Genomic DNA, 13,493 nt, shown 5'->3' on the forward strand with positions numbered 1-13,493 from the left:
ACGGAGCCCCGGGAGCGCCTCCCGCCGCAACCGGGCCCGACAGCCGCCTGCGAGGTAACCCCGGCTGCCGGCGTGCGGGCCTGTAGCTGCTCACCTGTTGAGGTCAGAGCCGCTGTACTCATTAATTTTTTCCTAATAAAGCTCCATTTTAGCTCTCGATCTTTATCCCATGTCATGCACGTTTCCAGACGCTGCTGCTCTGTCCCTGGCTCCTGCCCTACAGTTCAATGCTGAGAGGAAAAAAAAAACCCAACCAAAACCCAACCCTGGACAACTAATCCTACTTCAATTAAACTGCAGCCATTAGTAATTTCTCAGCATTCATCTCTTCTGTGACCTAATTGTAGTGATTTAGTGCTTCCAACCTAAGTAATGATCAAGTTATAGGGTAATAATTAGTATCCCAGATGGGCAGGCCTTGATTGAAGCAGTGTACTACATCGTGGTAGAAGCTGATTATTGTGGAGGTAGAATGGAGCTAGAATAGCATGAGGGTCGAACTATAAGGTTGATAAAGAAATAAACCAGTTATTAAGATTGCAAAGCTTTCTTTTGTGGTCAGGAAGTAAAGCAGTGGGCCTAATTCTCCTTTCTGTGAACCTTTTGCAGATGCTGTCTTGTCTAGAATTAATTTAAAATGCTACTGCTAGGTTGAGATAGTGATACATTCCACCCACTTCATTCTGCCTTTCCATCCACTTGAATAAAGGCAGCACTCTGGGAGACACAGTGGTTAGGCCTGCTTAGGCCTTGTCTCTGTTCATTTCACTGAAGTCGAATGTACAGTTCTGATTAGCTAAATGTATAACTTTAAGCTTTCTTAAGCTTAGTTTGAATGATTTTTACTTTCTTTGGCAATTTACTGAATAAAGGTAACCAAATTAGAGATAGCAAATCTACTTAGCCAAATTAATATAAATTCACTTAGCAGAATCAAGGCCTCAGGAATGTGGTAGATACTGATGGTGCCACGTTTGTCATTTTATTTTTCAAATGCCAGGAATCCCTTTGACTTCAGTTTTGAAAAGTTTGGTTAATAGTTTGACTAGGTGCCCTTGAAGCCACAGAATATTCTGCCATTGATATTGACTGTTAAGAAAGTAGTTCCTAGATCTGCTTAAAATCTGAGGGAGGAATTTGGTATGTGCATGTTGAAATGATTTCTGTTGGCACCTTTCAGGCAACTCACATTTGGTCTGTACTCCTTGTCTTCAGGAATGTGAAGGTTTATTCTGTAGGATATTTTCTGTCTTCTCATTTTTTTACAGCAGTGATTAAAAATGAAGTGATAACAGTAAAATTTGTGAGATGTGATGAATTTGAGATTAAAAGGAAATTGTCAAGGGATGTACTTGTACAGTGGCAAAGGAGAAGAAATAGCTCCTTTGTGGGAACTGAGAGGACATCTGGAACATGGCCAACATTCACATTGTAGAAGGTACATCAGACATCAGTTGGCGAGGGTTTGGAGGATCTGTCCTAGGGTAAAAAAAATGGGTTACAGGACCACTGGGTAATTCATGTGAGAAGGGACTTCAGGAGGTGTTAAGTAGGGTCAGCTTATGAGGCCAGACCAAGTTGGTGAAAGCTTTATCCTGTCAGGAGTTGTAAACCTCAAAGAATATGAAGGCTGCATAGCCTCTCTGGGCAGCCTGTTCTAGCTTGATTGTCCTCATGATAAAAAAGCTTTTCCCTTTATCTAGTCAAAACCTCTCTTGCTTCAGTTACCATTAGAAGCATGCTTTTGTTGTTGGAAATAATTTTTGCCACGTAGGACTTGATATCTCAGGGGTAGGGGGTGCTTCTGATTTCTAGGACATCAGTAGAAGTACTGTGTCCTTTGAGACAATTAGGCTCCTGGTAATGGCAATCAGCTTTGACCTTATGATCTAAAAGGAGGATGAACTCAGCTCTGTTTTTAAAAGGTAGTGAATAGAAGTGGTAGAAAGGGAGTGTCATGAGTCAGTCTTCCAGCTAGCTTGGGTGGGTATCAGTTGTGGAACAGTATGGCTCTCGTATTTACCTGCCTTGGGGCAGGCTTTATGGCCTTCCTGTCCACTATCTAAGCTAACAAGTTCAGTGATAGCCTGGGATATTTGTACCATTCTGTTGTGACTTCACTGTAGAGATACTTTTTAAAGGCTAATAAAACATTACAGTGTCAGTACAGGATGAACTTTAAAACGTGCTTCTGTTCTTTCCTACCCTTTAAAAAAAATAAATTTGCAAACCTAAAAAGTAATCAATGTTCCTGATGAAGTGAATCATTACTGTGGTGTTCAAAAATGAGCTTTTAGTGTAAGGGAGGATTAATCCTGTGTGCATTTTGTTTCTTCATTATTTTTAGGGGTTGGAAAGACTACTTTGATCCAGAAAGTCACTCAAGCTCTAAAATCTTCAGGCATTCCCATTGATGGATTTTACACAGAGGAAGTTAGAGAAGGTGGCAGGAGAACAGGCTTTGATGTTGTCACTTTGTCTGGAAAACGAGGACCTTTATCTAGAGTCAGGTACTGAGGTTTTAATAACTGTAAATGGCTTATTGTTTTATGCTTCTGCTTCGGTCTGTCAGCATGTAAAATGTGCCTCCAGAAGGTGATTTCCAGCACATGAATGGCTTGTTCAGTTCTCTTGTCTTGGCTGATACCTGTATTGTATATGTAGACAGTGAGTGTATTGCATAGTGAAATATTGAAGATGTGCTAGGGAAGGGTCTTCTCTCTTACTGCCTATTTTACAGCAGATAGAGTGGAAGCACTGCTGAGCATTTTATTGTGAGGTCAAGTCTCTTTGAGGTACAGTAAGTAGCTTATTGTATTGTTGGCAGAGAGGAAGATTTTTTGTTTCCACCAGCTTATTTATGGAGACAGAAGTGGAAAATAAAAGGGAAATTGCATATAACATAGTTTTAAAGAGCCACTGACTGGCCTGCAAAACCCACATGTGAATTTTAAGAAAAAGAGGATTTCAGAGCCCCACTGAGGGAGGCTTCTGAAGTGCAGAGGGGCTCACAGTCTCTCCTGGTTCACTAAACTTGGCTTTTCACACTTTGTGCAAGACTTAGTCTGCACCTCGTTCAGATACAGTTGATCTGACTAAATAATTTGCATGCTGCTAATAAAGAAGATTCACCTAGGATGGTGTGATGCAGCACATGAAAACTGAGGTTTTTTCCAAGTTTGTTTAAGGGTTTTGCAGCCCATACGGAGATTTGGGCTACTGCTGTGATGCTGTCTGTAGTGTCACATTACCAAATTCAAAGATCTGAACTGCTGGCATGTATTTTGATTTCAGTGTAAATATACCTGCTGGTGTTTAGATCCTATTGTCCTTCTGAACACTTTCAAATTTGAGCTTACAGATTTGTGAAGGTAGCTTATGGTATATTTATTATCTGAAAGAATGCTATCTGCAGTATGACTGAATGGATGGTTTAGAGTCCTCTTAGAACTAAGGGGATTTGACTTATGAGAATAATTTCTCATAAATCCACTTGAAATGACTGTGGTATATTCTCACTAAACTCATTACTTAGAAGGACTTGTGTTTCTCTTTTTCAAATTCAGTTCGGATTCTTCAAGACGTGAATATCGGGTTGGACAGTATGTTGTAGACCTTGTTTCATTTGAGCAGTTGGTTCTACCTATGCTGAGAAATGTAAGTATTCTGTGAAAGCTGCTGAAAAATGGATGTTTTATGATAATCAGTGTTATTGGAAGGCCCTTCTAGAGCACTATTTTTTGATATTAATAAATGACCTGTTTCTTGGGTATTGCTGATTCTGATTGACTTCAGGATCAGGAAGCTGGAGGAACAAATCTGTCTTGTTCTCTTGTGCTTATTGTAGTGTTGGAGAGATTGCAATCCCCTGTCATTCTTGATCTGACATAATCCTGTGAAATAGACTTCCTTGGCCTGAGAGATAACCGAGAGGAGGTTTCTTCCTATGCCACTGTCTTGCATATTGGAAAGCAAACAAAATGTATGGGTGGCTTACCAGGCAGAACTGGGTGGAGTCAGTGGGTCCAGGAAAAAGCCCTTTGCTGCTGCTTTTCTTCTTTACAGCTTTTTTTCTCCCTCTTGTTCTGATTCCCACCTTCTTCCAGTAGAAGCATTAGTTTCTTGAATCTAGTGGTTATTTTTGATTACCACTGTATAAGTACTTGCAGACTGGTAGGTTTTAACTGATGATAGCAGCCTGATAATTTGGGATTTAGCCTGCTGCAGAAGGAATGCTCTTAACTGTGACAAGACTTTCTACACAGTCACTTTCCAATTCTTCTAACATTCTGTTACTGCCTTTTTCCTTCTCCCCCTCTCTCACGCCAACCTTTCCCCTCTCCAAAATTAAACAAGAACAGATCTGATTTTGGCAATAACATATCACAAGCAGTGTACAGCAGCTGCTGAACTGTACCACTAAAAAAAAACCTATTGTGAGTTTTCTACACTGCCAAAGCTCAAGGGACCAAGGAAGAAGACTCTTCTTAATGAACTTCAAAAGAACAAAAAACCAAAGAGGTACAAGGACCAAAATTGACATTGAGAATCTGATTCTTGTTTTTGTAAGGGAACAGTCTGAGAGTAGGGAAGCAGAGATGGTGGGAGCAAGGGAGAAAGGAAATATTAATAAAATGGGACAATTTTTATATGTTTAATTTCACTTTAACTTGATTTATTGTGTTAGTAAATAGAAGCATAGTTTAATAAAAAAGACTTCACTAAGCCAGCACTGTACTTGGAATCCTTTTACTGCTGCAGTAATGTGAAGTCTAGGAGAGATCTTGCTAGAAGAGTGTTAGCAGTGTTGAATTTCTCTCGTTGTTTTATGGGTTTCTGCAAGTAGAAGAGAAGAGCGAAGAGAAGAAGAAAAGGGGCCAGCAGGGTCGGACAGTGCATGGCCCTGTTCTTGTTGAAAGCGCTATTAATCTGGTTTGTGGGAATGTTGTCATGCATGTAGGTGGCACAGAATGGGAGAGGAGGAGAGTGTGGAAGATTACAGAACTGAAACAAGAAGAGACAAATGAAGAATGAGGGCAGGAGAGTCATAGGTATGGCCTGGTTTGATCAGAGAGCAGCACAGAGTGGGCATGTGCCCATTTAGCTTTCGGGACAGCTTCAGCTCTTGGCTTGGATCTCATTCACTCCAGTGAAAACAGGAGTAGATCCTACAGTGGATGATCTTTCTGGTTCTGGAAAATTTACCAGGCAGGACTGAGGATTTTTTTCAAAGCAAAATGCTCTCTCTTTGCTCACTGATTTACGAAAGAATTTTAGATAAAACAGCTATTCAGCAGGACTTAGCTTGAATATATTTTAGGACGCATGTTACACAGTTCTTCCACTTTCCCAGAAGCAAATACTTTGCCTTCACAAGGCAAAACATTTATTTTCCCTTTTTTTTAGGTTCTGTATAATATGACTGGTATCGGTATATATTCATGGATCTACAGTGAGGTTTTGACTTCAGTTGATTTCCTCCTCACTTTTATAAATAATGGAGTACAGTTCTCAGTTACTTTTCCTGAGAGGGTAGGCAGTGCACTTCCTTTTCTGTTGAATAGTTCCTTCGCTTTCCAAGTTGCCTTTCCCTCAGTGGCAATATTACCTGTGTTCTCTCCTAGACTTCCCCATCAGCAGCACAGTACTGTTTAGCACAGTATTCACTTCATGAAAGAAGCAAACAAACCACAAACCTGGTAAATAGTATGGTGCCTACCTTACAATCCAGGGGTGGCCTAGAACTATTAAATAAGCAATATCTTGACAAAGAAATGGAAGATAACTGTTCTGATGTGATAGAGTCTTGGAAACAGCTTTGTTGTTATCCACATATCTTTGAAGAAAACTAGTTCTGAGAGAAATGCTAGTTTTGACCCTCCTTTGACTAAGGTACAGGAGAAGAAACTTCCAGAGCTAGATTTAATGCAGGTCTTTTTTTTTTTTTTTTAATATTTGTGTTGTGCGGATGTTGATCTATCCTAAATGCTTAATTTGATGGGAAGAGTGGAGTTTTGAAAAATTGTCCCTCAAATTGACTGAGAGTTGCTGGTAGGCAAAGTGAAGTTCTTAGTTGTCAAATAGCTCTTATAGGACTACTGTAAGAGTTCTGATTTGAAGGAAAACTGATGTTCTGTATATTTCCTATTGTATTGTAGTTGTTATTTATGCTGTACATATATTTTCATCTTTCAAAAAATCTGTGCTGAAATAGAAATGATAGATTTATAAGTTTGTCAGTTACCAGCAGCAGCTCTGACTCTTCCACCTTCACCAGCATTACAATTGAATTGGGGTTTTTTTGAAGGTATTTCTTTTATTAGCATAGAATTATTTGTGGTGCTTGTTCTGTGTTGTTTACAGTCTCTTGATGCACTTTTCCACAGGTAAACCATGGCAGTGATGCAGAGAAAAAAATCTGTGTTATAGATGAGATTGGTAAAATGGAGCTCTTCAGCCAGGCTTTTATTCAAGCTGTTCGTCAAACACTGACTGGCTCAGAGACTGTGGTGCTTGGAACTATTCCAATACCTAAGGGAAAGCCACTGGATCTTGTTGAAGAAATAAGAAGTCGGAAAGATGTTAAAGTGTTTAATGTAAGTAATATTTAATATCCTTAAAGAGCCCTTTGTTCTAGGTTGCTGGTTTGTATTTGGCTCTGTTTAAAAAACAATTGTTACTACCAATTGATAGCTGTGGGTAGCTTGTATGAAATAAGTTTTTTAGTTTCCATTTTACTCTTAATGGGCAGGTGTTCACCTTATAAAAAAAAAAATTGCATTTGGCACTTACTGTGGCAGTCTCACACAGCTGGGCTTGTGAGGGGCTGCAGAAGTAATGATATAGTTGTTTTAAAAGGTTTTCTTGCTGTAGTATTATTGCCTTATAAGTATTCGTTATTCCTAAGAGTTGAATCTTTTAAAGTACGTTCAGATTTTTAAATTATTTTTTTAGACTGGCTTGCAGAAATATTACCAGTAATTCATATGGAAGGAAAAAAAGGGGAAAAAAAGGCAGCAGTGGATTTTGCAGAAGTGATTTCTAGAAGAAAGACACTTGTAAATGGAGTGTACTTTCTCTGGAGTCAGTGAACCAATTTTGGAATTCATTATGTTATTTTTATAGACATAATTTTCATAATACTAGGGCCTCAAAGTGCATTTCTGATCAGTTATGGGGAGTTTCTCAAAAACATCACAACAAAACAAAGCCTGTTCACAGGAGTACATGCCTGAGGTTTTCTGAATGTCTCCAAGTGTCCTGGATGCTTCACAAGCTAAATACAGCCCCCACTCCTTTGATTTATTTTTCTGCTCAGTGTACTATTTGTAGTAGAGAATGAAGCTATATAGCCAAAACTGAACTGTGCATCTCTATAAAAATACACATTCAGGAAGTGGGACTTACACATCCTGCCTTACTAACAGGGGTAATAGAGCAGTATACTGTTATTTGTCAGGTGCACATCACAGTGAGAATACATACTTTGTTTTCATCCAAGTGAATGAGGAATGAAAAAACACGATCTCAACAACTTTATACTGAATGATCTTAATTACTGCAGAGAAAGCAAAGTCTCCATCTTCTTTTTTCATCTTCAAATTGAAATTAATAAAACTGCAGTGCTCAGAAAATTTCTTCAGCTTTCTTTCAGTTGGTGGTCCCATCATCATCTTAAATTTCTGTTTTTCAAATTAAATTCCTGTTTAATTAAGTGTTAAAGTCATCCTAGGAGCAAAGATGATAGAAGATTCCTTTCCACACGTAAACATTCAACTCCTACCTTTGCTTTTGGAGATAAAACCCCAAGTTTCCCACTGACAAGCTGATGTGTATTAGTGGTCAGGTTACTGAATGGGGATGCATGTAAATGTGAATTTTATATGACTTGCTTTACAGCAGTAGGTCTGAGGAGAGGGAATGGAGAATGCCTCACTGAATGTAACAGTCATTCAGTGCTTTGTCTGCAGTCATGGCAAGGCAATAGTGTGCATTTGGCCTGCTCAGGGGAGAAAATGGAGTGCTAGAAAACAGCTTTTGGCTTTTCAAGGAAGCTTCTGAGGCTTCCTCTATCTCTTTTATTATCAGTGATGTTCTGAGGGCATGTGCCACTCGGCCCTGGGTTGTTACCTGTATCAGTCTGCTAATGTATAATTCACTTAAGTACTGACTACAGCCAGCAAAAGTCTGCCTGAAACTTCAATGGAGCAATTTTTTCTGTCAAAAAAACCCCTTTACTAAAAAATGAGCCATCCTGTTCATGCTGCTGAGCTTAGGACATGCAGGTTTCTTTGTTTAAGTAGAGTTCTCCAGTTAATCCATTAGCCACAAGCACGGGTGTGAAATGTGTGACAGACTGCAATAGTTCCAAGGTGGCAGAGACCTGCTATGCTAAAGTCTCATGCAGGAGAGCATCTGTCTTGCTTGCTGCAGTGACATGCTATACATGCTCTTGCCCAGCTAGTTAAAACATGTACATGAGCAGGAACAGAACGTGCCCACGGGGAGTCAGAGGTGTTACTAGCTGAAGTAAATACTGGCTCCGTAGCTATGTTCTTCAAGGGCTGTGGCATGATGAGAACCTGGAGTGCCCAAATAGCTCATGGTCAGTAATTTCTTATTAACTTTTATGATGACTGGAAGTGTGCAGAATTGGGTGACTGACTACCTTCCAAAAAAGTTCAGCCTGCTTTGTTACTTACTACAGAGTTAGGCTGCGTTCAAGTAACGCAGCAGTTTTCTCATCCTTCTCTTAGTGTCACAAGGACAGCTCTGGTGTTTAACGCTAAGTGCAGAGAGACAGCTGTTTGGGGTTTGACAGTCCCTTCTGTCTTGAAAACATTCAGTTGGTGTAAAGAGGCCCCGATGCCCTAAAAGCAGTTGAGCATTTGGTCCCAAATGTTTATTATGTTTAGAGCACTTAACTATAGGAGCTCTGATATTTAACACCTTTCTTTTCATTGTTGCCCAATTCCCTTTTGCTGAGAACTAAACTTTCCAGGGAAACTACAGAGGCTCTTTTTGCACTGCCCGGGTCTGTGTGGTTTTGCAGACACAGTGTCATAAATAGGATCAGATTATTCTTAGCAGCTGCCACATACTCATTTTCTCCCATTTTCCCATCTATTAATTTTGCTTCCATGAAACCCATGCCTTTTAAGAAAGAAAAGTTAAATGGATCAGAGTAAGAAAAGGTTCCATTTGAACAGACTGTATGTACAAGAGGGCTTTTCTTGAGGGTGCATTTAACAGTTAGGGGAAGAAAGCTTTTGTCCTCTACTGTTGCCTGCTTGGCAAGAGTCTAGGTGGTAGTTTCCTCCAAATTACCTAAATGCTCAGTATAAGCAGCATCTACCGTTATTTTCATCTCCCTGTCTAAAAATGTACCCATCTGTTTGTACATTCAGTACAGATACGGGGAGATTTGTTCTCTCTGGGAAAGCTGCCTGCACAGAATGTATCCAGATCTTAAGAGGAGACTTATCTATCAAGCAGCCTTTGTAAAACAGTTGTGAAAATTTCCCAGCACTTGGCACTTTCTCTCTGTTACTCTCACTGGACTTCTGGCATGTAGGTATGGAAAAGGGATAGATAAAATGTAGTATTGTTTCTGTTGGCTGTGAGACAGTGGGAAGAGCTATTAAATGTTTAGAAGGTCCTTTGAAAGTCAGGATATCAGGACACTTGCTGTGAGATTTAGAGTTTGGCTGATCTGTGCACTATGCCTTGTTTACCTTGGGGGCTCTCAATAGCCTTACTGAAGAGCAATTCCATTCTTTGTTGTCTTGCTCTCTTTGTTATTGTGGGGCATTCTGTTTATCTTAGAATAGGCTTGGAATGATACTCAGTAAAATCAGCAACATTTTTCATTCCCTTTTTTCAGCAGTCCGATGTTGATCTGCTGTCTTGAATTCAAGTGGTGTGGGTGAGACCACCATCTCTAGGTTTTAGTGTTGGTTTCCAGCATTTGGATAGGATGTCTGTGACTGTAAATAGCAGTAGACTTCTAGGTCCAAATTCTTCAGGTAGGGCTGTCAACTAGTTAAGAAAAATGGTGATGATGATAATAATTTCTACTATTTAGTATTGACTGTAGTACTGGAAGGGATACAAACCCTTGTGCTCAGATCTTAAATGCAGCTGCAAGGAATGCAGTGAAACCTTGTTGGCAGAGTTTTATGCCATCCATAGTGCGGTGTCTCTCCTTCCTCCTCAAACAGCATTTCTCAAACTTTGTTAAAAATATGAACACCCCTACTTTTTTTTGGCTCATCTGTCTTTGTCTAATTTCTTCCTGCCCTCTCTGCAGGGATCTGAACAGTGGGAAAAATTTCTTAGGCTTTTTAAAATGAGGCTTTTGCTGACACTTCACAATTGCTTGTTAACTCTCTCACCACCCCAGCCATCTCCCCAGGTTTTGGTTGAGTTAGGAATGCCTGGCACTGTGGGTCACTGGGTTCTGTATCAGGACCTGCTCTATCAAGAAGGGGTAATTTATCCGCCCAGCCCCCTGCAGCTCTGTGCTTTATTGTTGCTGTAGCCGGGAGCTGAGCTGACTAGCAAGTGCTAGCATTTGCTTGGCAGTTTACAGTAATCTGCATGTGCTGCAATGCAGATGGGCCCAGCAAAATACGGGACTGTATGGATTTTCACATGTACTGGTCTTAAAGCCCAACATTTCCATGGACTGGTCAATGAAAGGCATACCTCAATGTGCTACAAAAGCCCACCAGCTTTCTCAAGTAGTCTTCTTTCTTTTACAAGGTGTTTCTATCCTGCAGTGCTAAGGTTTCTTGGATTAAAGAGTTGGGCTGCTAAGCATGTTTTAATATTTTTCATTTCAGATGTTTTTGACTAGGTCTGTCATGCAAATAAATACAGCCCTTTCAAGTACTGAAGGCATAAGAACTCTATAGTAGGAAAATTATATTTGGTAATTGAAAAGGATTTCTAGTAATGACAAAAGTACATGCTGGTTCTTTGAGTGATTCTTGTTGGTTATTCAAGCCCTGAATAATACTGCAAAAAACCATGGGTAATTAAATCAAAAAGATCACTGAATATTCAATTACATATGCAGGTTTGTGGGTTTAGCTTGTGTTTTCAGTAGCAGAAGGTGGCAGGTGCTTGACACTCAACATTCCTCCACTGAGAAAGAAATGCATTTGAATTTCTGCTTTGTTTTTGAAGTAAACACTGATACAGAGGTTATTCATCAAATTACATCAGTTTTAATTTCTCTTTCTCTAGGTTAGTAAGGAAAACAGAAACAGCATTTTGCAAGACATCTTGGCAGCTGTAGAATCCTGCAGAAAATGAAGACCTTTTCTTCCCTGTAAACACAAAAGCTTTTATTTTAACAAAGTATTACAACATTTTGCGGATGTTTTGGAATCTTTCCTTCCTGCTTTAGCCCCTGGAGGCTTTATTGGAGCCTTCAGGGTAAATAAGGTAAAACTGGTAAAATGAGATAACATGATTCTTGTTTATTCAGTTCACAAGCTGATCCATTCAGAAAATTGAACAGATGCGTAGTTAACATCCAGTTCTAATCTGGGTATTTGAAAGTTAGGTGGTCTGACTCTGATCTTAGTTATACCATGTAAAAGCAATTAACTATCAAATCTGTTTGAGATCTTAGTCTTTCAGAGTGTGGACTGTTTTGCCAGGAGAACAGTTCCGTATCTGGAACTTAGCCCTGGTGTAACAGAAAGAATTCTGCCCAAAACGTATGGTCTGCCTAGTTTATGCAGAAATATCTTTGCTGTCAGTGACCCAGCTTAGGTGTGTCCAAGTGTGTCTCAGCATGGGTGCTGATGATTCATGAGGTACAAGGAATAAGCAGATGCTCTCCCCCTGCCCCCAGACACCTCTCTCTCTCCAGTTGCAGTATAAGAGGGGTTATCTAGAATTTCAAGGAAGTTTCCTGTAGTCCCAAGTGGCATTTACAGAATTCCACTTCAGGAGGAAAAATAACCAACTTTACCCTGTCCTGAGTGGCCCAGACAGTTATTGAGGGCTGCATTTTAGGTTCATTTCCAATGGCAATCCTGCCTCTCACCCCCTTAAAAAGAATACATATATAAATCTTCAAGTCCATGAAGTTCAGTCAAATCTTCACTTGTGTTTTTCATGCAAAGGTTATTAAGTCAGGATCAACTTAATACTGCATTTGTCCATATGGGTTTTACAATGTTATGTTTATTAATACTTTTTGTTTGGTTGGGATTTTTCCTTATTCAATTCTGTACATGCTTAATGGTTAATGGTGAAATAAGTGTTTGAGAGTATTAGACAATGTGTTTCCCTGTGAGGTGTGCAGCTGTGTTCAGGAGAAGTGCTACCACCTAATCAGTGTTGTGTGTTGTGAAAACAGAGTTCCCTCCCAGGTGCACACATGATTATTGTACAATTTATAGTCATCTCTGGCTGTAAAAAGTTGTTAAGAATTCAGTCATTTCTCAACTTTTTTCTGTTCAGTTCAACAACTGTTAAAAGGAGCAGACTATTTAAAGGCATTTTCAAATATCATTTGAGTTACTTATTTCTGTAAAACTGACACCCAAAGTTGTAGGGGACTGGATGGGGAAAGGCATGTTTACAGGTGCCCTGGAAACAACTGGGAGCATGGAGGGAATGTCCTTTCACTTTCCTATCTTTAGAAGGAGGGTCTGGTACAAACATTGCCCCTCCACAGATGGTAGGAGGTACATGCTACGTTAAAGAATGGCCTTATTCCCTGACTACCCTGTTACGCTACCATTCTGCCCAAATCCATTTGGATGGTAGTATCGTCTTCATCGTATTTGAGAAAAAGAAAATTCCTTATAGGGTCCCACTCCTTTGAGAATGTACAGCTTCTGGCTGCTTTTTGCAAAATAAGGCTGTGTCCTGAAGGTATCACTAATCAATTACTTCAGGCATCTTACTTGGACAAGATATCTTATTAGAGGTGGTGAAGGACTTGGGACCAAAGTAAACTTCAGGGCTATGTGCCATAGACTTTCAAACAGAAACCTCTTTGCTTAAGTGTGGGACATCCTACTGTTTCAGTGTTAAGTCTCTTAAGCTGTTAAATATGCTGCAAAAAAATAGTTCTTTCAATGATTAAATAATTATCTAAAGTCTAGCAAGGTTTTAGTGGGACTGCAGTTGAGTCTTAAATGAGGACTAACCTTTAAAACTAAAATAAAATGGAGATATTTGACACTTTGTAGAAGCTGGGGAGGGGAGTTTCTTCAGGAGTAATGGCAGAGTTCAGTTTTCCAAATTCCAGTTCAGCCAGTATTACTGGGAGTTCATCACTTAGTGTGTTATTTTTTCATCATAAAAGTAGATATATTGCCCTGCATATAGCACCATGATGTCTGCTGTAGTCCTATCATTTAATAGACTGGAAAAAAAAGGAGAAAGAATCGTAACAATGTCTGAGGAACTTTTGACCAAGGTGCTTCTAGTACTTTTAAGCCATTGTCTCATGGTACAAGGAAGAC

The 13,493-nt window shown here is 39.7% G+C and overlaps 1 protein-coding gene across 1 annotated transcript; it reads left to right on the forward strand.

Moving 5' to 3' along the window:
* The first annotated feature begins 1,398 nt into the window (after positions 1-1,398).
* NTPCR (nucleoside-triphosphatase, cancer-related) lies at positions 1,399-13,092 on the forward strand. The gene is made up of 5 exons (XM_026846487.1): positions 1,399-1,438; positions 2,348-2,510; positions 3,567-3,657; positions 6,387-6,596; positions 11,251-13,092. The coding sequence occupies exons 1-5, from the start codon at positions 1,414-1,416 to the stop codon at positions 11,317-11,319; spliced, it is 558 nt and encodes a 185-aa protein (XP_026702288.1). The 5' UTR covers positions 1,399-1,413; the 3' UTR covers positions 11,320-13,092.
* The last annotated feature ends 401 nt before the right edge of the window (positions 13,093-13,493 follow it).

This window comes from Athene cunicularia, assembly GCF_003259725.1.
Source record: "Athene cunicularia isolate RWA chromosome 3 unlocalized genomic scaffold, athCun1 chr3_part1, whole genome shotgun sequence".
NCBI classification, from domain to species: domain Eukaryota; kingdom Metazoa; phylum Chordata; class Aves; order Strigiformes; family Strigidae; genus Athene; species Athene cunicularia.